Raw genomic sequence first — 21,925 nt, 5'->3', positions numbered from 1 at the left:
GATAGGGGCTAAGCCAGACCCAGGATGGTTTTCCCTAGGGTTGCAGTTTGGCATTTTCAGAAAGCCCTCCCGAGGTTAGGGAGCTGGAGCAGGTGGGGAGTAGCTCAAGGATAGGGTCCTGGGTCCCTGGATCCTCTCAGCTGCAGTGTTGCTGAGCGCGGACCCTCCTCGCAGGAGGTGGTCCTGGCATTCTCTGGAGTTTGATGGAGGAAAATCCATCCTTTGGGGCCCCTGTGCCTTTGGGCTGGGGGCGTGGATGGGGGGCAGTTTGCAGACCCCTCAGAGAAGATCTTGTCTGGGTATGTCACTGCCACCCCGCCCCCTAAGTTTAGTGTCTGGCAGGGTGGACCTCGGGTTTCTCTACTTCCGTCTGGGACAACGCCTCCCCTCCCCTCCCTTGGGTGGGGGCATTCTCTGGCAGTACGTGAGGGGTGAACTCATGACTCAGGCTCCCCTGGGACATCTCTGTGCGGGAGAGGGAAGCAGGTGATGAGTGCCCATGGTCCTTTTTTTCCCCCAGTGTGCTAACCCCCTGCCGGAGCTGACGGCCCAAGAGGACTGCTGTGGCAGCGTGGGAGCCTTCTGGGGGGTGACCTCCTGTGCCCCATGTCCACCCAGACCAGGTGAGTGCTGGGTGCCAGGCTCAGGGTTGTGAGCAAAGCTCTCCCGGGGCCTGGCCTCTGCAGCAGACACCCCCCACCACCCACATCTCCCACCAGGGTCTCAGAGGCCAGGCAGGTGGAAGAGGCTGGTAAACTGGGCAGGCTCTCCAGGTCTGCTTCCGACTGGTGGCAGAGACCCCTGACAGCTCAGACCCACAGCCGGCTGCAGCGTGGCCTGCCTGCTCCATCTGATGGCCTGAAAGAGGTTACTGCCTTTCGCCAGTTGTTCTCGCTCAGATTTTAGGAATCCCATCCCAGGCTGGGCACCCTGGGGTACCCCTCAACCCCTTCCACCTACCCCCTGCCCAGGTCCCAGAGGCCCCGAGGTTTTTGATTTAGTGACTCAATGTTTCCTTCATTCTCTCCTCCTCACCTCTGGCTTCCTGCCTTCCAGTCTTTGAATCTGGGTTGGGCACCTGCCCCAGAATGTCCTGGGCCTTGGGGTATGCGAAACTCCACTTCCGGCCCTCTTTCCAATGATGGGAAAGCCTAATGTATTCATTCATTCAGTCAGCAAATACTCACCAGGTGCCTTGTGTACCCTGAGCCCTGAGAATTCAGGAATGCTGCTCTCAGAGGCATTGATCTTAAAGTTGGGAGGCGGGTGACAAGGCTCCTGTGCCTGAGTATGGCTCCTGCCCACTCAGCCTGTCTTCCCCTCCCCGGCCCATGCAGGTCTCCCTCCTAGGTCTGGGCCCAGGCCGGGCAGGTATTTCTTTTGCCTGTCAGCAGTCGACTTGGTGAGTCAGCTTTGTGGGGGGCCTGGCCCAGAGCCCAAAGGTGGGAGCGGCAGGACTGTTCCTTACTACCGACTCGCCTGTGGAGCAGTGATCATATTTTCCAGACTAAAAAGAAATGTGGACAGTTTCACAGCGTGCTAGGATCTTTGGTGAAGCAGCACAGGGCAGTATTTAGCTTCCAGGCCTGGGCGTCCAACACATGATGGGTACCAGTCCCAGCTCTTACCTGCTGAGCTCTCTCTGCCTCGTCTCCGATCTGTGGAGTGGAGACAGGAACAGTGCCAGCCTCGTGGGGCCGCTGTCAAGAGTCAGTGAGATGGTGCCTGTACCTACCATTAGGGCATTTCATGGTAGCTGTTATAGTTACTGTTAGAAAGTATCCCATTGCCTGGTGGGGAAGTGTATGGAACTGCTCAGCATCTCCCCCTGCAGGCCAGAGACGTTTTCACTTTTCTTCCTCCTGGTCAGACCCACTCTTGAGACTTCCTCATACCACACTCCATTCAGCCAACACTGATGAAGTACACATAGTGGGCAGCCCTGACCAAACAGTGAAGAACAGGTAGAAACAGTGCTGCCCCTCTCAAGCGTACAGTCTGGTGGTGGAGGGGGGATGCAGACAGCAGAACTGGGGCCACGGAGAGCTCCTGTAGCACCTTTGTGCAAATGAGTGAAAGGTGCCCCTTCCACGTGTTCAGAATAGTCTTTATAATTAGACAAATGCAGGATGCCAGTGATTCTGTCAGATGTCACGCTTTTGTGCAGTGTGCAACCTGCACATCCGCACACTATGGGCTAGGAGATCTTTCCTCAAACTGGTGGACCAGGGAAGGCTTTTATAGGAGGCGACATCCAGGATGAGATCTGAAGAATTACTAGAGTAAGCCAAAGAGGTGGGGAAGTGCCTAATAACCCAAGAAAATTGCATAGGCCGGCGAGATCGAGCGCATGAGAACATTTCCTGGAGCAGAACATGCCTACGGCTAAGGCCTCACCCGCTCCCTGTACCAGCTAGCGCCTCCGAACACCACCTCCCTCACTGTGTTCAGCACATCTCAGCAAGCTGGGCACCAGCGTGCAGACCCTGGAATATTAAGCATTCCCCATACTGAGCAAGAAATCACAAAGACAGGGCAATGTCAGTATTTGAAATGTGATCAAGTGCAGTTGGGCATTGTGGCGAGAAGGGGCAGGACGCTGAGGAACCTTGTTTGTATTGACAGGGTGCCAGACAGCTACACGCCCGAGCCTGGGGAGCCCGGGTGAGGAGTGTTTCTTTAAGTAGGCAAGACAGGCAAACTACTGTGCAAGACTCAGGAAAAAGAAGGCGAGCAGCTGGGGTGGGTTTGGGAATGTTTGGCAAGACAGGCATGATTCCTGTGTTCTAGAACGTTCTCAGCCCTGGTGGCCTTACCCCTCTGAACCTCTACGTCTCGTCTGATAAAAACACTGCTGCACCCCTCAGGGATGGGCTTTGCTGCTCCCAACAAGGTAGTCTAATAGAATCGAGTGAGGGCAGTAATAAAGCCAGAAGCTGCGGGGGTGGGGGGTGGGGGAGGAGTCAACGTGTGACTTCATAGCTTTCCCTAAATCACCTTTGACTCCTGAGGTTGTACAGGACAGTTGAAGAAGGTCCCTGCAGAATGCTGCTATTTGTGACATGGAAAAGCACTGCCTTGACGTCTCAGTTACATGGCTCAGACAAATCTCTTTTCTTCCAGGGGGAAAAAAAAAAATTTCTCAGTGCCTTCTTTCTCAAGGAAACAGCTGAGGGAGTCAATCGAGGCCAGCCTCTGGTCCCCCCACCCTTTCTCCCTTCACTCTGAGTGGCAGATGCAGCTGACCTGCCAGGACCTGGCCTGAGCCACATCTTCCTGACCCCTGGGCAGTTATCAAAGGTCCCGGCTCAAGAGCTGCGGCCGCCCCCCCACCAGGGTCTGGAGAGCATACAGCCCTCAAAAGCCACTTTGATTGAGCCCACATTTTTGAGTTTTCACCCGAGAAAGACAGACATCTGGGTTGACTGGAAAGTTGGCCGCTGCCCCATCTGGCTTGGCACTGGCCGTGTCAACCCTGAGGCCCCTTTGCTGGGGCAGGCGGGGCTGGCACAGGGCGTGCGGCCCGCAGTGGTGGGCCCCAGCTGTTTGCCACGAGACCATCTCTCCATCTGCCTGGCGTGGGATGAGTTCACCTCGGAACCCAGGCCCCTCCCTGTATCTCCAGGGAGAGCGGATTCTCTTGCTCTGCCCCTTCAAGGAATTCTACGACTTTCCCTCTGAAAAAACAATTATAGCTGCCAGTTACTGAATTTTTACACTATGCTGTGCTTTCACGTGCATTATCTCACTTCACTGTCATGACCACCTGCAAGCTAAGGATCTTTATCCCCATTTGTTGGGGGAGAGAAATGTAGCTCAGAGAGGGCTAAAGAGCTTGTCCAAGGTCACACAGCTAAGGCCAAGGAGCTATATTTCAGATCACACTGTGTCCAGTGCTTAATGCATCAGGATCTCCGTAATCGGTGAGGGGGGTGGGGGGATAAGCGAAATTTGCTCAGTTGTGTCTGACTCTTTGCGACCCCATGGACCATACAGTCCATGAATTCTCCAGGCCAGAATACCGGAGTGGGTAGCCTTTCCCTTCTTTGAGGGGATCTTCCTAACCCAGGCATTGAACCCAGGTCTCCCTCATTGCAGGCGGATTCTTTACCAGCCAAGCCACCAGGGAAGCCCAAGAATACTGGAATGGGTAGACTATCCCTTCTCCAGGGGACCTTCCTGACCCAGGAATCGAACCGGGGTCTCCTGCATTGCAGGCGGATTCTTTACCAACTGAGCTACCAGGGAAGCCCTGGGACTGCCTGATCCGTAATCAGCGTGGGGTGGGGTGGGGGTGTTGGGACTGCCTAAAGACAACACAAGTCAGGATGTGAGACCAGGATTTCAGTCAAGAGGGTGCATCCCAGGACTGTATTCCAGGTGTACATGAAAGCCAGCATCCGGCCAGAAGACTGGATTGAATAGACAGGCAAGGCACCAGCCTGCAGCCTTGGTCTGAGTTAAGGGAGATGTGTTGAAAGAAACATGAGGTAGGGGAGGAGCAGGTAGGCTTGTTCTGTGTGGTTTGGTGAGGCAGGAAAAAAACAGATGTATGGAAGTTTCTAGTAGGCAGAGCTCAACTGGAAGCTGAACAGTAGGGACAGCTTATTAAAAACTGCAGCTGTCTAGCTCTATAGTGGGATGTTTCCAGAGTCCTCAGCCCCCCACCATGAAAAGTGTGCCTACCAAGAACTAGTGAGCGGAAGGAGTGGGAGAAGGAACTTGATTTTCAAGGGAATGGAGGTTTATGTAGATGTCTGGAAATTGATTTGAAACTCTCAATAGAAGGAAAGCCTTGGTTTGGCTTGGTTTTGCCATGGTCCTTGCCCATAAGGGGTGTTCCAGCCGTCAGTCTGTGATGTCAGCCCCTGGGGAGAATGGGCATGTGAAGGTGATGTCTGAGGGGGCTGGGGCAGAGAATCCTAGTGTGAGTCACGGCGGCATCACCCGTCACGTCCTCCTTGTGTGTGTGTGTGTGTGTGTGTGTGTGTGTGTGTGTGTTTTAGTCGCCCAGTCATGTCCGACTCTTTGTCCCACCAGGATCCTCTGTCTCTTGAATTCTCCGGACAAGAATACTGAAGTGGATAGCCATTCCCTTCCCCAGGGGATCTTCCCAACCTAGGGATCGAACCCGGGTCTCCTGCATTGCAGGCAGATTCTTTACCATCTGTGCCCCAGGGAAGCCCCACATCCTCCTTAGCTGCTCTTTATTCAGAAGATGTGATATGAGTTGGGCACCATGATGAGTTCCTTCTCATTTCATTGCATGCTAACAATGCCTCTAGGTGGTGTTACTATCTTCATTTTATAGATGAAACTGGCCCTGAAGCTCCAGGTCTATGTGACCCTAGCCCCCTAGTTCTAATTGCTCTGTAATCTGCTTCCCCTGCCTCTTGGCTTGGGCATTCGCTGAACTAGAGGACCTGGGCGGGGGGAACAGCTGTGCCAGGGTGGGGCTCCTGTTCCCTGTGACTCTGGGTTGGACGCCCAGTCTCCTGCCCTAGAGAAATGAGATTTTTCTGAATTGCAGTTTGTTGGGCTGAAAAAAGTCATGACTCTGGCTCAGGGTTGTTCTGAGAGCTTCCAAGGGACTCAGAGCCTCCTGGGAAATGTGCCTCAGCTCACATTCACACCCTTCCTACCCCCGCAGGGGTGTCACTGACACGTGGCATCTCCGGCCTGGAGAGCCCCAGGGAGCGGTGGGGTTGGGGTGGCTGATGTGGTACCCATTTGAGCCGGGTGTCTGACCGGACCCCTCCCTACGTCATGGTTCACAGTGACCGAGATACCCATTTTGGCTTCAGTTCCATCCACCCTAGAGAAGCAGTCAGAGCCCGTCTTTGGGTGGGATTTCTGCATCACTGGTAGCAGGCGGGAGATCCATTAGGACCTCACCAGCGGAATAATGGACATTATGATAATAATCAATATGTGGCAAGCCTCATGCTCAGACTTTTTCTTGCTTGTTTAGTGTTTGCAATAATGCCCTGAGAAAAGAATGGTCATCTCCATTTTACTGATAAGAAAACCAAGGCTCAGAGAGTTACTTGCCCAAGTCTCTCCAGCCAGTAAGGAGCAGCCGGCCAGCTTGTTGTCCTTAAAACTGTGTTGCTGGAAGGAAGGGAGGGAGGGAGGGAAGGAGGGAGGGAGGAAGTCTAGGGGAGCATCTCCAGGGACTGTGCCAGGCCCTGAGCTAGCTTTAGTCTGATGTTGATTGTTTCAGTAAAGTTAATCCTCGCAACAACCCACAGACTGAGTTTCTATCCCCACTTCTCCATAGGAAAAAAATTAAGGCCTTAAGGGAGGTAAGACGTGTGCCCCAAGTCACAGAGCTAGTCAGAGTGGAGCCAGGAATTAGATGTAAGCCTGCCTGCCCCAGCACCCACACCCTTTCCACTGCCCCCAGGAGAGTCGAAGTTTTCTTTCCAGCTTACCCACCAGGATTTGCCAATCAGGACTTAAGCTCCAGCCTGTACATGTGCACGTGTGTATCGAGCTTAGCTTCATCCAGTGTGTGTGTGTGTGTGTGTGTGTGTGTGTTCTCTGGACCCTCCACATCTCCCTGCTACAACCATCTGTCATCACAGACTGAGATCAGCGTGGCTTGTAAACAGCCCTGTAGCCAGACATATGTCTCTCCCATCTCCTCGCTGAGCTCTGTCAACAGAGTCAGGGCCAAAACTGTCTCCAGCAATTAGTTTGCCCGTGTTGAGGCCTCCATGGGGATTCCAGCAGCTGAGGGTAAGAATCAGCAGGGCAGGGGCAGTGGCCCTTCTCCTTCCTTCTGTGAGCAATGGAGGGGTAGCAGTGAGTGGACAGGGCCCGAGGCCAGGGACAGAAGACCTGAGTTCCAGGCCCACGTGGCCCAGGTTTTCTGAACAGGAAAGTCACACACATCTGCCCAACCTGCTTCCCAGGCGTCTGGGGACGTTCAGACTCCTTGGAGTTCAGGTTGAGTCCAGTTGACCCCTCAGCAGCTGCTTTGGCTTAGGTCAAGGTCCTGGCTGCAAGGCCGCTCCTCAAGAGCCTCTTTGAAACACCCATGGGAAACCCAGCTCAGCATGCTGTCTTTCCAGGTCCACAAGTCCTCTGCTCTCTGACCCTGGTTTTATCTTGAGCTGGCTGAGGGGCCACGGGAGGAGTAGAGGGTCTTCACTGTTTCCTTTATCAGTTCTACAAGACTCTTCCGTTGTACACATTGTGGAGCATTTGCCAAGGATCTGATTAATTCCCCAGCATCTGATGAATTCCTCTGACCTCCTTCAGGATGACTCCACCTTTTTTTCTCATTCACTCTCCTGATCCCTTGTTCTTAAAGAGGAGGGGATCCCAGGAAGAGTGACACGTTTCCTTCTGGGCAGGTATCACCATATGGCCTCTGGACCCTAGGATTCTTGTCCTAGACAACTCCTAAGGCTTGTCATGAATTCATTCATTCATTTGTAGTTAGTAGAGGGATGGTTCAGAATTTGTCTTCTGGAGACAGATTCATAATCCCAGTTCCATTCACCATCTGGGTGACCTTGGGCATGTGTCTTAACCTCTCTATGCCTCAGTTTACTCATCTGGGAATTGGGGATAAGATTAGTAAGTATCTCCAAGGGCTGTTATGAGGATTAAATAAGTTATTACCTGTAAAACCTTTATAAAAGGCCCTAGCCCATAGTACAAGATATTTTGCTGTGCTGTGCTTAGTCGCTCAGTCATGTCTGACTATTTGCAACCCCATGGGCTGTAGCCCGCCAGGCTCCTCTGTCCATGGGGATTCTCCAGGCAAGAATACTGGAGTGGGTTGCCATGCCCTCCTCCAGCGGATCGTCCCAACCCAGGGATCAAACCCAGGTCTCCCGCATTGCCGGAGGATTCTTTACCAACTGAGCCACCAGGGAAGCCCAAAAATACTGGAGTGGGGAGCCTATCCCTTCTGCAGGGGATCTTCCCAACCCAGGAATCGAACCGGGGTCTCCTGCATTGCAGACAGATTCTTTACCAGCTGAGGTACCAGGGAAGCCCAGGAGCCATTTTAGTGCTTGCTATTATAGTATTCATTCCATTTTGATTGCGTGCCTGTACTGTTCCATATGCTGGGCATGTTTCCAGAGACATAGCAATGACAGAGAAGGCAAGGTCCCTGTCCTCACAGAGCTTACACTTTATCAGGGGAGCTTGATAAAGAGCTTACACTTTATCAGGGGAGATGGACAAGCAAACAGGCAGCCACAGCACATTTAATCACTATGATGAGGGAAGGCCCGTGTGTGTTGGGAGCACTTGAGAGATGTGCCTGGTGATACCCGCCCTACCCCATCAATGCCGAAATCTCATCCAGAGCTGTGGATGGGTGCTGAGTTCTCATCTCATGCCAGGGTCTCTCCCTTCCACATGGTCATCTGAACTTTGGTTTTCTTTCCCTCAAAGAGATATAAGTAGATTTTTCTGGATCGGATGCTGCACTTGTCCTTACAGAAGCTAGGAAGCAGCCCCTTATAGATGACGTGGCCTCTGTGAGGTGTGAGGAGAGGCGCTGAGGGTCCTGGCAAAAGTGGGCGTCTCACCAGGAACACTGGCTTCGGCATTTCTCTCCAGAAGCCTGCCCTCCCCAGGGTTGTCCAGTCAACGGTTTCTCTTCAGGCCAGTGAGAGGGCAGAGTCCTCTGGGGAGGAAAGTGCTTTACCGGAAAAGCATGTGTTTCCAGACTAAGGAAAGAGCTCAGTTGCTCTCAGTTCACACATTCCCTGGGTTCACAGGGTTTCCCGAAGGTGCCACGGCTGGGTCCACCCTTCCTGAGTCCAGCTCTCCGCCACTCCTCCTGTTTGTAAAAGAAGAAAAAAAAAAAGTTTGTGGCAAATATGTATACGTGTGTGTGTGTGTACATATAGCAACTTCAATTTACAATCCTTTGTTAAAGTTCTGCCTAACTTCTCCCTCCGGGCACCAGCTTACTGCCCTGGCCTCCGGGCTCCCCTCTCTCCTCCTCTCCGGGTGGGGGAAGCGCCCTTCACAGCCAGCCGGAAGCTCGGTTGCAATCCCGACCCAGCCCCCTCTGAGCTTCACCGTCCTTCCTAATCTGTTAACTGGGGATAATGACCCCTGCCTCGCGGGGTTATTGTGAGAGGCGGTACCATATGCCCCGAAGGCCTCCCGCCGCCGAAGCGCCGTCCAGATGTTCCCGGCCCCCTGGCATCCGCCTCGCGCCATTCCTTCCCACCTTCTGCTCCTCATAAATCAGCTAGCTTTTTGAGTTTCCCCAAACAGCTTCCCCTCGTTCTTTGCCTCCTCCCTGTCTTCAGTTCTTGCCACCAGGCGCCAGGCCAGACACATTTCCCAGCCTCGCTCCCATCCATCTTCTCAATGTCGGCGGCGTTTCCAGATCCCTTGCTTATCTCTGCACTGCGGCCCTTTAGGCTGTTTTCCCCCATGTGGATGACGACTTGCAAACCCTGGGGAAGACCGTTTGTGGCAAATGTGTATACATATGTATATATGTGTATATATATGTGTGTGTGTGTGTATAACAACTTCAATTTACAATCCTTTAACCTTAAAAAAAATTAAGTTTTACTAATTTATGACTTGACTTGGTCTCTATGTCAGGCAATCCCAAGCATCCTCAAGCAAGAGTGGGCCTTCCAGGGAAACACAGCGCCTCCTCATGTTTGTCTTTGGTATCACAACACGGACCGCACGACAGTGTTCGGCCTGTGGGATTTTTCAGTTAGGTGGTCTGGTGTTAACTAAAGCAACCCTCACCAAATGGAGAAGTGACTCTAAAACATTCTTGCAAAGAAACTGGATTTAAAATAATACGAATAAGTGCAATCATTTAAAAATGCAAGGCTGTGAGACGGGTGCTCAGGGCTGGTGCACTGGGAAGACCCAGAGGGATGGGATGGAGAGGGAGGTGGGAGGGGGATCGGGTTGGGGAACACATGTAAATCCATGGCTGATTCATGTCAATGTATGGCAGAAACCACTACAATATTGTAAAGTAATTAACTTCCAATGATTAAAAATAAATGGGAAAAAAAAGATTTAAAATTTTTAAAAAATATATTAAAAAAACTAAAAAATAAAACAAAAATGCAAGGCTGACGATTCTCCTCTGACAGGTCATCAGCCATATTCCAAGGTAAAAGTAATGAGGGCCTCTCACATGGGACCCAAAATGGACCCCAGGAGTCAGATGATCAAGAAGGCTATACAAAAATACAGCTTATAACTAGCATCATTAATACCAAACCCCACCTTCAGTGTGTAATGTGCCCAGAGATAACAGCTAATGATGGACTAAAATCTATCTTGATTAGAAAAACATTTTAAAACACTGGGGGACTTCTCTGGTAGTCCAGTGGTTGCGACTTTGAGCTCCCAGTGCAGGGGCATGGGTTTGATCCCTGGTCAGGAAACTAAGATCCCACATGCCAAAAACAAATACAAAAAGAATACCGAGTGAGTGCACGCTTTGCTGTACATTTGGATGAAGCTGTAGGTATTCCTAATGCCTCTCTTGGTACTTGCAAGAATCTATTTCAACAGTAAATATCTGAAGAACTATCTATTGTGTAAGCCACTAAAGGCTGAATCTATATGGAAGATAGAAGACCTATATTTTCAACAATATATGACGTCTTGAATAAAGATAAGATTTACCCAATAACTCTATACACTCAGTGGTTGATACTAGGACCAGCAGGTAATGGAGCTGAGGAAGCCTGTTTGTAATGTCGCCTCACCATGGCCTTGATAGGCAAGCTATTGCCACAAGGGGGTCAGAGCTAGGAGAAGATAAGTTGCCACAGAAAGTCATCACACTGTTAACTTTATAAAACAAGGCATTAAAAATAAGATGGTATCTTTACAGAACTTCGTGTTGCAATAGTATCTGTAGAATCCCTGTACCCTTCAGAATTACTGGCTAAAACTTGACAAGGAAATTATCAAACTGAAACATGAGTTCTTCTTTGTTTTTTTTTTTTAAACAAAAAGATAGATGTTCCACATTTGTTGCCTTTACCTTTGATGACAGGTAGCTGTCAGCAGTATACCATCTGCTAGTGCTTTTGAAGAAAAAAAATATTTAAATAAAAACATCTTCAAAGCACTTCTTTGGAGGTTGACATATAGATCTGTCCCTCCAAGGTAGTAGAGATGTTTTCTCTGTTTTTATTAGATGTCAAGTGTGTGTGTGTGTGTGTGTGTGTGTTTAATGCACACTTCTTTTCTCTCTCTCTTTAAAGTAAAGGGGAATGTTGTGAAATCAAGATAGGAGTTATCAGCACCAAAGTACTGAGAGTTATTGCCTGGTTGGTCCATCTGGACTCAGACTGCTGCCCAGTTTTGTTCACTATAATCTTCAAGCAGGGATGCTTTCCAAGCAAGTGGTGATGGGAGAGAGCCTTTTGAAAATGGATGTTGGAAACAATCCCATCATCGTGTGATTTGTTGCTGTAAATCAGCTCATTTGCATACCTGAAAAACTTGAAAACGAGTTTCCTAACTTTTTTTAATTTGTCAGCATAACTAACTGACCTTAGGGAACATGAAACTCTATTAACCAAATGTCAGCATGGTTGAAATTGCATCACACGGTTGGTGAGTGTGAATGAATGAATATCATGGTTTTATAGCGCAACCAACGGTGAGCGTCTTCCATCTCTATCTGAGATTCTTTGTCAGCTATGGCAGCATTAAAATTAAACATCAAAAGAAACCGAACTTAGAACCCGACTGTGAATTGTCATGTCCAGATGTTTAAACACTAACAAAATAACTATAGTTGTGTAAGATGCAGCCATTAATGGAGAAAGTGGGTGATGGATGCACAGGACCTCTGTACTATTTTTTGCAACTTCCTGCAACTCTATAGTTATTTCACAAACAGAAAGTAAAAATTAAATAAAACTTGTTCAATCACAAGTTATATTATGTAATATATTATAACATATATAATTATATGTTTTATATATTATATTATGCTATATAACATTGATATCACATAATATAAACTGTATCTAATATTATAACTATATACAAGGTATGTAGTCACTTAGTATCATTTTTAGTCATAGCAAGGTGGGTTACCTGGTGAGAGCCAGGGAAGGGATTTTGGCCAAGGAGGCACAGCTGCCCAGGGCGATGGCTTGGGGAGGGCTGGGGCCTCATAGCTGCAGAGTGGGCTGGACATCCAGACTGCACCCCACTTCCCAGCATGGGTGACAGAGAAGCCCAAAGGCCCTCCACTGAGACCTGTCTGTATCTTCACTCCTTAGCCTCCCCAGTGATTGAAAATGGCCAGTTGGAGTGTCCCCAGGGGTACAAGAGACTGAACCTCACTCACTGCGAAGGTAAGGATGACCAGGCCCAGCGCTGGGCTTGGGACCCGAGATGACAGAGGTATGATAATGCAGAGAGACGCTGCCCCCCATGATAGACGTAGCGGCTGCCACTGTCTGAGTGCTCTTTGCTGGGCCACTAAGCCCCAGCTTGGGGTGGGGGGTGGGGGGCGGCTGCCAGCTCCAGGGCCTAGGAGGTCAGAGGGCAGTGATGGTGCAAGCTGAGTGAGCGCCTGGGAGCCAAACTGTCCTCTCCGCCCCTTCTCCCCCGACCCCTACCCAGATCTAGGTCTGTGTGGTGTGGCAACTCAGGGGGCTATCCCCGCATACCCACTCCCCTCCTGGGCTGCTCTCCCTGGAACAGGAGGACTTCGGACTCCAGGGTGGGAGGTCAAGTCAGCCTGCAAAGATGAGACCTCTGTGGACTTTTCCCAGCAAAGCCCCTCAGCTGCTCAGGCCTCCTTCCTGGAGTGGGGCAGGCACAGGCAGAGGTGCGGGATGGGGGAAGGAGACCCTGAAGCACAGTCTCTGGGCCTTGCTGACCTGGCTGGCAGGCTCTGTGAAGCCAGCTGAGGCCCGGGTGCTCTGCGTTAGAGACTCCCCAGAGGGACAAGGTTCAGGGGCACCTCAGGACATAGGAATGGGAAGGGGGGCACTCAGCCATGGCTCTGAGCAGGGAGCCCTTGTTGGCTGTGGACCTGGCAAGAGGTGTGATGTGAACTGGGTCTGCCAGCCCCTGGGAGGCGCCTGGGGTTGAGACAGATGCCCCTTGGGGAACTGGACAAATTGCTGTCTGTATGGTTTGCTTTGGGTGAAGCCAGGTTAGAGGCAGGGGATTGACTCAGATGGCCTCCTAGGTACCCCCCCCCCCCCCGGAGGCTTCTTTAGGAGAGAGGAGTCTGGGCTATCTCTGCTTGTGGGGATTTCTGGCCCGTGAATAAGAACCGGTGCCTGGACCAGGCAAAGGAGAGGCCTCTGATCCAGCCCAGCCCGGGGGATCTGCCCCCCTCAGGGGCAATGAAGCAAGGACCTCATGGCCAGTGGGTGTGCAGAGAAGTTAGTATTTTTGCCCTTAGAGAGTGCAGTGGGGCTGCTCGTATCTAAACCATCCCCAGTGGCCTCTGCCAGGTAGGTCTCCCGGTCTGCAGGGTTAAAGTGATTCCCAGGGTCTCAGACGGGCTCTCCACCTTCCCTCCTCTGAGCTCCTGAGGGGCCTCCCCAGGAGACCCTGCCCCTGAAACCTCCCCCCACCCATGTCTGTGGCTGTGATCTCCCTGTTTGGGATGGGACCCCTCATCTCTGTACCTGTAGGTACCGTCCCTATTATCTCCATCCTTGTCTCCTACTTCCACAGGCTAATCTGGGGTTATTGCTATGAGTTGCATACATTGCACTAGGTGTTAGTTCATAGTGATGGACAAGACACAGCCACTGTCCCGGGTGAAGACAGATGCCTTAACAACTTCACACAATGAGAGAAGTGCTCTCGAGAAGAGGAGGCACTGGGGGCTATGGCATCCTTTCCAGACTGGAAGATCAGGGAAGGCTCCAGGTGAGCTTCAGGCTTCCCTGAGAGCTCAGTGGGTAAAGAATCTGCCTGCCATGCAGGAGACACCGGTTTGATTCCTAGGTCGGGAAGATCTGCTGGAGAAGGGATAGGCCACCCACTCCAGTATTCTTGGGCTTCCCTCGTGGCTCAGCTGGTAAAGAATCCGCCTGCAGTGCAGTGATATCCGACCTAGACTCTAAAAATGAGTGTGCTGTGCTGTATGCTAAGTCATTTCAGTCATGTCCAACTCTTTGCAACCCCGTGGACTGTAGCTCTCCAGGTATCTCCGTCCATGGGATTCTCCAGGCAAGAATACTGGAGTAGGTTGCCATTTCCTCCTTCAGGGGATCTTCCCGACCCAGGGATGGAACCTGCATCTCTTGGGTCTGCTGCATTGGCAGGCAGATTCTTTACTACTAGCGCCACCTGGGAAGTAGAGTAGGGTTGGCCATCTAAAAAGGGACATGGGGGTTCCAGGCCAAGGAACCAGCATGAGCCAAGGAGCAGTTTGGGCGGGCTGGAGTACCGCCAGTGTATCCACAGGAGATAACACAGGCTTCCCAGGGTCTCACCAGAGCCACCGGTTCAGCCACAGACTTTGCCTTGGGTACCCGGTGAGGGTTTAGAGGCTCCCTCTAGGAGGTGATGGGGAGCCCAGAAGCTTCTCAAGCAGATGGGAGGCAGCTCAGATTTGTTTAGATGTCACTTTGTCCGCAGTCTGGAGGCAAATGGATCAGTTCCCCTTTTCAGCTCCCCCTCCCCAAATAGAACATCCAGCAAGGAGTAGCTTCCCTTGGTGCTCAAGCTGGGTCGTCTTTCAGCATCTTTATTCCTGTGCCCAGTGCCTACTCCTCCCAAAGGCTTCAGGCAAGCAGATGGCTCTGGGCTGCTGAGTATTACCTGCAGGCCCTGGAGCTGGGTGCCCATCACAGATCTTCCATGTTCACCATCGTCAACAAAGGTGCCATCATCAGGAGAGCTTCTGACATCTTGGAGTGCGAGGGTTGGGATTTCCCCTGCCTTCCTCCCAGTGCCTGACTCCAGCCTGTCACCTCCTCTTTCTTTCTGGGGAGAAGTTCTCAGCAACTGCAGCTTGGAAGTTGTCATTCTGCAGCTTCTCACTATGGACATGACCCTTGGATCTTGGGTCCAGCAGAGATGCTTCGGGGTCTCTCATGGAAGACTGAATAGGAGGCACTGGGCACCATTCTCCACCTCCCAAGCCAGTTCAGTTCAGTTCAGTCATTCAGTCGTGTCCAACTCTTTGCGACCCCATGGACTGCAGCACACCAGGCCTCCCTGTCCATCACCAACTCCCGGAGTTTGCTCAAACTCATGTTCATTGAGTTGGTGATGCCATCCAACCATCTCATCCTCTGTCGTCACCTTCTCCTCTCACCTTCAATCTTTCCCAGCATCAGGGTCTTTTCAAATAAGTCAGCTCTTCGCATCAGGTGGCCAAAGTGTTGGAGTTTCAGCTTCAACATCAGTCCTTCCAATGAACATTCAGGACTGATTTCCTTTAGGATGGACTGGTTGGATCTCCTTGCAGTCCAAGGGACTCTCAAGAGTCTTCTCCAACACCACAGTTCAAAAGCATCAATTCTTCTGTGCTCAGCTTTCTTTATAGTCCAACTCTCACATCCTTACATGACTACTGGAAAAACCACAGCCTTGACTAGACGGACCTCCTCATTACTTCCCAGGATGCCACTTACTAGCTGAGAAACTTTGGGCAAGTCACTCCTGGAGCCTCAGTTTCCTTACTTGTAAAATGAGGCCACATGGACCTACTTGATAAAATTGTGAGAAGTAAATAAGATATCATGTGCAAGGGCTTCCCAAGTGGCACAGTAGTAAAGAATCTGCCTGCCAGTGCAGGAGATGCAGGTTTGATCCTTGGGTCAGCAAGATCCCCTGGAGTAGGAAATGGCAATCCACTTGCCTGGAGAATTCCAGGGACAGAGGAACCTGGTGGGCTCCAATCCACGGCGTCACAAAGAGCCAGACACAACTGATTGAGCACACGCACACACACACACACATCATATACAAACCATCTGGTGTGGTCCCTGGCATGCTAGGCACTCGATGAACACTAGCTCTTAACATTATGACCATAATCACCAGTTCCTGGACCCAGTGATTTGCAATGTTTATCTAATTTTATCCCCCTAATGGAACTACATGGTGGTTACTATTATTATCCCCACTTTACAAATGAGAAATTGAGGCCCAGCAAGAGGTATCACACTGAGTAAACAACTCTCTTATTGCTGCTCTTCAACTTGGAGAATCATAGCAGAGCTTTGCCTGGGTTCCTCCCCTCCATCAGGAGTGAGTGGGGTGGAGTGGGCACCTGGTCATGTCCCCGCTCCCCGCAGATGTCAACGAGTGCCTGACGCTGGGCCTGTGCGAGGACTCGGAGTGCGTGAACACGAGGGGCAGCTACCTCTGTACCTGCAGACCCGGCCTCCTGCTGGATCCGTCCAGGAGCCGCTGTGTGTGTGAGTGCAGGGAGGGGCCGGGTGGGGGTGCTGGGGGGCGAGATGGGGCCCTTGGGGTCCACAAGCCAGGCTGAGAGCAGAAATGCCCCCAGACCCCAGGCTGCCACTCCACCTAGGACTGGGCCCCAACAAACACCCTCTGCTTCGTCCTACTGGGATGGAGACAGTCACTGCTTCTCTTTTGGCTTCAGGCGTTTCTTTGAAGGCTTTGCAGTTTGGGATTTTCTACCTCCTCTGTTTCTCTCTAATCATTGCTGTCCCATCTGTTGCCTCAGCTGCTTTGGGGGGATGTGCGTTGCTGTGATGTCTCGCTGAGCAGTGGCTGGCTCTTCCAGCGCCTGAGCCTAGCTGCCTGGGCCCTTCGCTGCAGACCTTTGTTAAAGAGCCTGCCCATCATAGGAAGAGCCTGCCAGCCCCAGGGCCTTTCCATAAATCCCGTGGTCCCCATGTCAGGACGTGCTCTGCGTCTGTGAGCACGGATGTGCCTCTAGTCATATCAGCATTGTGTCTGTGTGCGTGCCTGTGTGTACACTCAGGCAGCTGTTTCCAGGGACCTCTGTGGTTTCCAGCTGGGAGAGGCCCAGGCTAGCAGTCGCCTGCCCATGACCCCCCTCTCCCCCTCCCCCGTTTGCCACTCCCCATGGCAGAACTGACACCGCAGCCCAGACCAGGGAGGCCTGACCAGGGAGGCCTGACCAGTACTGAATAAAACCAGTCTCGACTGGACTCTGCAAAGTAGCAACCCAGCTCAGGTCGGCCACCCAAGGCTCAACAAAGCTCCGTGTGGCCTGCCAAGCCCTTAGCCTGTGAACTGCCAAGTTCACTGGGTCTGGGAGACCGCAAGACAGACAGACTCAAGCACCACCCTCACAAGAGGGAGGGGAGCACCCTTGCAAGGGAGAGACTGGACCCAGCGTCCCCAGGGCAAGGAGATAATAAGAGGAGACAGCAAAGGATGAGGGGATACAGAGTGGGGAGAACATGTCAGAAAGAGTTGATGGTCACTTATTTATTAACGCTGGAAAGAGACCCTCCAGGCAGGGAGGCAGAGATGGCCCTGGCTGTTATTCTCTAAGCCCACTGTGGCTCACATTCACTGCAGTCCAGAGGATTTGATTCATGGATCTAGCCCTCCATCTGTCCATCAGCGAGCATTGACTGAGCACCCACTTGTACCAGACACTACCCAGGTTGCCTGGGCTGCGAAGATGACCGAGGCAGGGCCCCTGTCCTCAAAGCTCCTCAAAGATCTCATGTTGACTCATCTACCCAGGGAGACCCTGTGGCCCTCAGGGCATACCGCTCCCCACGTGTGCGCCCCAGGATGGATTTTGTCAGTCCCGTAGACTGAGAATCTGAGACAAGCAGGCGTATCCCCTTCCCCATCCCCTCCGTGGGAACACGGAGGGTGGGCGTCCAGGCCCCTCAAACAGATAACCTGAGGAGGGGCTGAAGCATTCCTGCAGCCACTCTCCCACGTGTTCTGTGAGCACTTTCAGGGCCCCAACTTCTACACCGAGACACAGGCCTGGCCGATCTGAGTCCCCGTGGCCAGCCACTCCACCATCCTCTGCCTTTCCCCTCCCGCTGGCTACCTGCCCCCCCCACCTGCCCACCCCCACCTGCCGCCATACCCAGTGACCCACCTCCTCCTGCCCACCCCCTCCTGCCCACCCTCACCTGCCCCTGTGCCCACTGCAGCGGACAAGGCCGTCTCCATGCAGCAGGGGCTGTGCTACCGGCTGCTGGGGCCCGGCACCTGCGCCCTGCCTTTGGCCCAGCGGATCACCAAGCAGATATGCTGCTGCAGCCGAGTGGGCAAAGCCTGGGGCAGCCTGTGTGAGAAATGCCCCCTGCCTGGCACAGGTAACCCTTTGTCCCCTTCTCGGCCCCAGCCACCGAGCTGCTTCCTCCATGCAGTGGCCACTGTCTGCCCCTGCCCCCCATCCCCGCCCCAGGCCTAACCTAAGGCCAGAGACCCTGAGTCCTCCTCCCTGACCCACTCCTTAACCCAACCTGGGGCCCCTCCCTCCTCGCTGCCACATTGCCCTGTCCCCCAGGAGGGAGGGAAAGGAGGACTCTGGCTTCCTGTGGGAACAGCAGCCCTCAGCTGGTCCTCTGACCCTTGAACTCGCAGAGGCCTTCAGGGAGATCTGCCCTGCGGGCCACGGCTACACCTACTCGAGCTCGGACATCCGCCTGTCCATGAGGAAAGCTGAGGAGGAGGAACTGGCCCGGCCCTCGAGGGAGCACGGCCCGAAGCGCAATGGGACCCTGCCCAGGCCAGCAGAGAGGCAGCCACTGCGGGCGGCCACCAGCACCTGGGTGGAGGCGGAGACCGTCCCCGACAAGGGTATCTGGTTTGGGGAGGAGGTCAGAGGGCTTCCCCGCCCCCTCAGGTTACAGCCCCTCAAAGAGCCGTGGGGTGTTTACCCTGGGCCCATGGCGTCCCACCTCGGGGGCGTTAGGAAAGGGAGTTGGAAGCGCAGCACGGCCTTGGGAACCTGCTCTCACGGCCTGGCCGGATGGAAAGGCCACACCTCCTCCTTTGGGGTCAAGAGGTGCCCGTGTCCCGGAGAGCTGCTGGTGGGGGGTCCATAGCACCATCTGCCCCCTTACTGCTGCTGACCCTGCCTTGCCATCCCTGCCCCGGCCACACTGCTTCTGGGGCTGGCGCTGGCTCCTGGAGGAGCTATCAGGTGCATTCTAGGGAATCTGGGGGCTTCAGATCCCCTCCCATGGCCTTAGCATCAGAGCACTGGCTCCAGCTCAACTGCCTTGGGCCCAGGAGATGTGGGGCTGGAAAGATATGGGGCTTGAGGCACCCCTGCAAGGTGCCCTGGGAAACCATGCAGAAGGCACCCCTGGGTTACTGGTAGCATGGAGTACAAGGGCATATTAGGACAGGGAGAACTATGTGATGAACAAAGTGCTCTGCGAATCAGGGACAGACTGACAGGGCAGTCAGGCAGAGCCCCAGTCACCATGGTAACTGGGCGCTGGCCAAGAGCAATACCCCACTTCCTAGAACTGTTGCCTTGCCCTGTAGCTTGGGCCCAGGGCACAGCAACCCTGTGTGGCCGGGAGGCTTGGGAGGGTGGAGGCGGCAGCTCAAGGAGGGTTGCAGTGAGGACAGAAAGGGCGGACTGGCCCAGAGCGGGTGGGACTCCTGTTGCCAGTGGCGTTCAAGGAAAGCCAGAGGTTTCCTCTCGCCAGCTGACCACCTTGTAGGCCCCCCAGACCAGGGATCCTGGGATCTGGGCTGGCCAGTCCTGGAAGGGTGGCAGGGGCAGGTAAGACGAGTCAGAACTCTCTCTGCCACCGGGCCTGCTGTGGACAAAGTAGGGAGGTCACAGAGTGAACCAGCCCTGGCCGCGGGGGGCGGGAGCAGGCAGCCATAGGTGTCCTCACTGAGCTCACGCTCTTACCTTTCCTCCCTAGGTGACTCTCAGGCCGGCCAGGTGAGTGAGTCATCCCACCAAGGAGCTGGGCAAAGGTGGCAGAGACTGGGACCTGGTATAGTGCTGAGGCTGCAGGGCAAAGTCACATGACGGGGGGAAGGGAGAACGATCCAGTGTACGTAGGATTTTTACTTACAGAGAAGCAAAAGTGGGAGAGTTGATCCCAAGACCCAATTGTACCCTAAAAGAAGTAATAATCGCAGCTCTGGTTTTTCCGGCAGCTACAGTGCTAGTTCTGTCATTCAAGAAGGTCGGGGGCGGCGCGGGGGGGAGCACTTCAGAAAGAGAGCAGGAATGTGTCCTGTTAGCCCTGGCTGTGGCTCAGACTTGCATCACAGCCTAGAGGTCTAGAACTGTCTGCTAAGTCATTTCAGTCATGTGACCCCATGGACTGTAGCCCACCAGGCTCCTCCATCCATGGGATTCTCCAGGCAGTGAAAGATCTTCTCCCGGTTCTGTGCAGGTGACAACCAGCGTTACCCAGCTATCCACCTCGGTCCCAGGTGAGTGCCTCATCCTAGTGGCGCCCAGGAAACAAAGGGAGGGAAAGAAAGACTTTAACTAGGAGTAGCGATAGTACACGTGAGCTGATGCCAGAGGCTCGGATCAGGTGAGGTTGCTGGTGATGTGAGAGGTGAACGCTTTTCCTGGGAGCTCTGTACACCTAAGGTGTTAGAAGGTCAGTGAAAGACACCGCTATGCCTTGCGAATACCTCCCCAGCGGCAGCACTTTCTCTGCCCTTCGTGGTACTGAGACCAAAAGGAACCAAAGAGGAATAAAAGAGACCAAAGAGGAAGAGCTGGCTGAAGCGGGGGCAGGTCAAGTTCAGATGGCCCTGCTCCCAGGCCTGCCTTCCTTTAGGAGATGGTTAGAGCTTTGCAGAGCCCATCAGGAGATGGTTAGAGCTCCAAAGAGCGCAGCTGGCTGGCTGGGGACAGGACACTATTCAGAAGTCAGCTTTAGCTTCCTCTGCTGTGAGGTGGACACGAATGCCTGCCCCGCTGCCTCTTAAGGCAGGTGAGATGTTGGTGTTGGAGGCAGAGCTCTGTAATCCTGAAGTGTTTTGCAAGCAGCAGGAGAAAGCTGAAGTAGGCCCCGTCTTCGGCTTGTCTCCAACAAGCTAGCGGCCGTGGACAAGTGGCTGTTCCCGCAAGCCTCTGCCTCCTCCCCTGCGAAGCGGAGGGTGAGACTAGGTGCGCTCTTAGAGTCTCTGACTGTTTGGAACCAAGTGGAGTTTCAGGAGACTAGGAGGCAGAGGGGATGACCCGCCCAGGCTCCAGCCTTTGTTCTCGGAGCCTGATGGCAGGGAGGAGGGAAGGGCACTGCCTGGCAGCTCTGGAGGGAATGCTGCCCAGGAGGTAGGAAAGTGGGCAATCCAGGCCCACCTGCACCCCCACCCCTCTTCCCACCACAGGAGCTGCCCTGGGAGGACCAACGCCGTCAATGCCTGAACAGGTGATCCCAGAGGCCACGGAAGAAGCACAAGTGACTGCCCCCACCGACGTGCTGGTGACCCCGGCGCCCTCAGGTATGTGCTGCAGCCCCTTGAGGTGCTCCCGGCTCTCCCCCCAGATGCACAGGGCTCAGTGGACTCCTGCTGGGGTCAGCACCCCGGCTGCATCCCACAGAGGGCACAGGGTGCCCCTAGTGACCAGAGGAGTCCCATCTGGAGCACCAGGCCAGCCAGGCAGGAGAAAGAGAAGGGAGAGTTCGCCTTCCAGGAGAACCCAGGGGACCATCTCCAGGAAGGGGTGCCCATGGGGCCTCCAGGATCCCGACTCTTCCAGGCTGTTGACCCCGAGTTGGCTGAGTGCCCTGGTGGCGGGCAGCCTCCTGCCCACGGGGAGGGCCGACTTTCAGGAGGGAAAGTGGTTCTATGTCTAAGGTTGTTTGGCTGCCTGGGAGCCTGCGTCCCTGGCTCTGGCCACTGCAGCGGTGAGGGGGTGTGGTGCGGGGGAGAGCCCTGGCATACCCACCTTGCTCTGGAATGCGCCCTCCTCAAAGCCTCCTTGTCTGGGGACTTGGTTCCAGAGAAGCAGGGCCAGTGCTGGCACAGCTGCTCCCTGCTCACGTGT

General features: G+C 53.5%; 1 protein-coding gene across 3 annotated transcripts in view; it reads left to right on the top strand.

Annotated features, from left to right (window-relative positions):
- The window catches only part of LTBP2 (latent transforming growth factor beta binding protein 2), a 106,123-nt gene that overhangs the window by 57,561 nt on the left and 26,637 nt on the right, over nucleotides 1-21,925 (top strand). For 2 of the 3 annotated variants that reach the window (XM_043472547.1, XM_043472545.1), the window contains exons 8-15: nucleotides 521-623; nucleotides 12,270-12,344; nucleotides 16,266-16,388; nucleotides 18,090-18,254; nucleotides 18,526-18,741; nucleotides 19,830-19,849; nucleotides 20,247-20,352; nucleotides 21,265-21,378. In XM_043472547.1, coding sequence (XP_043328482.1) covers nucleotides 521-623; nucleotides 12,270-12,344; nucleotides 16,266-16,388; nucleotides 18,090-18,254; nucleotides 18,526-18,741; nucleotides 19,830-19,849; nucleotides 20,247-20,352; nucleotides 21,265-21,378 — 922 coding nt within the window. The remainder of the gene's footprint in view (nucleotides 1-520; nucleotides 624-12,269; nucleotides 12,345-16,265; nucleotides 16,389-18,089; nucleotides 18,255-18,525; nucleotides 18,742-19,829; nucleotides 19,850-20,246; nucleotides 20,353-21,264; nucleotides 21,379-21,925) is intronic. The other variant, XM_043472546.1, reaches the window with a different exon arrangement.

Source organism: Cervus canadensis, chromosome 6 (genome assembly GCF_019320065.1).
Source record: "Cervus canadensis isolate Bull #8, Minnesota chromosome 6, ASM1932006v1, whole genome shotgun sequence".
NCBI lineage: Eukaryota > Metazoa > Chordata > Mammalia > Artiodactyla > Cervidae > Cervus > Cervus canadensis.
Note: the sequence above shows the minus strand (reverse complement) of the source record. Positions and strands in the feature narration are given on the sequence as shown.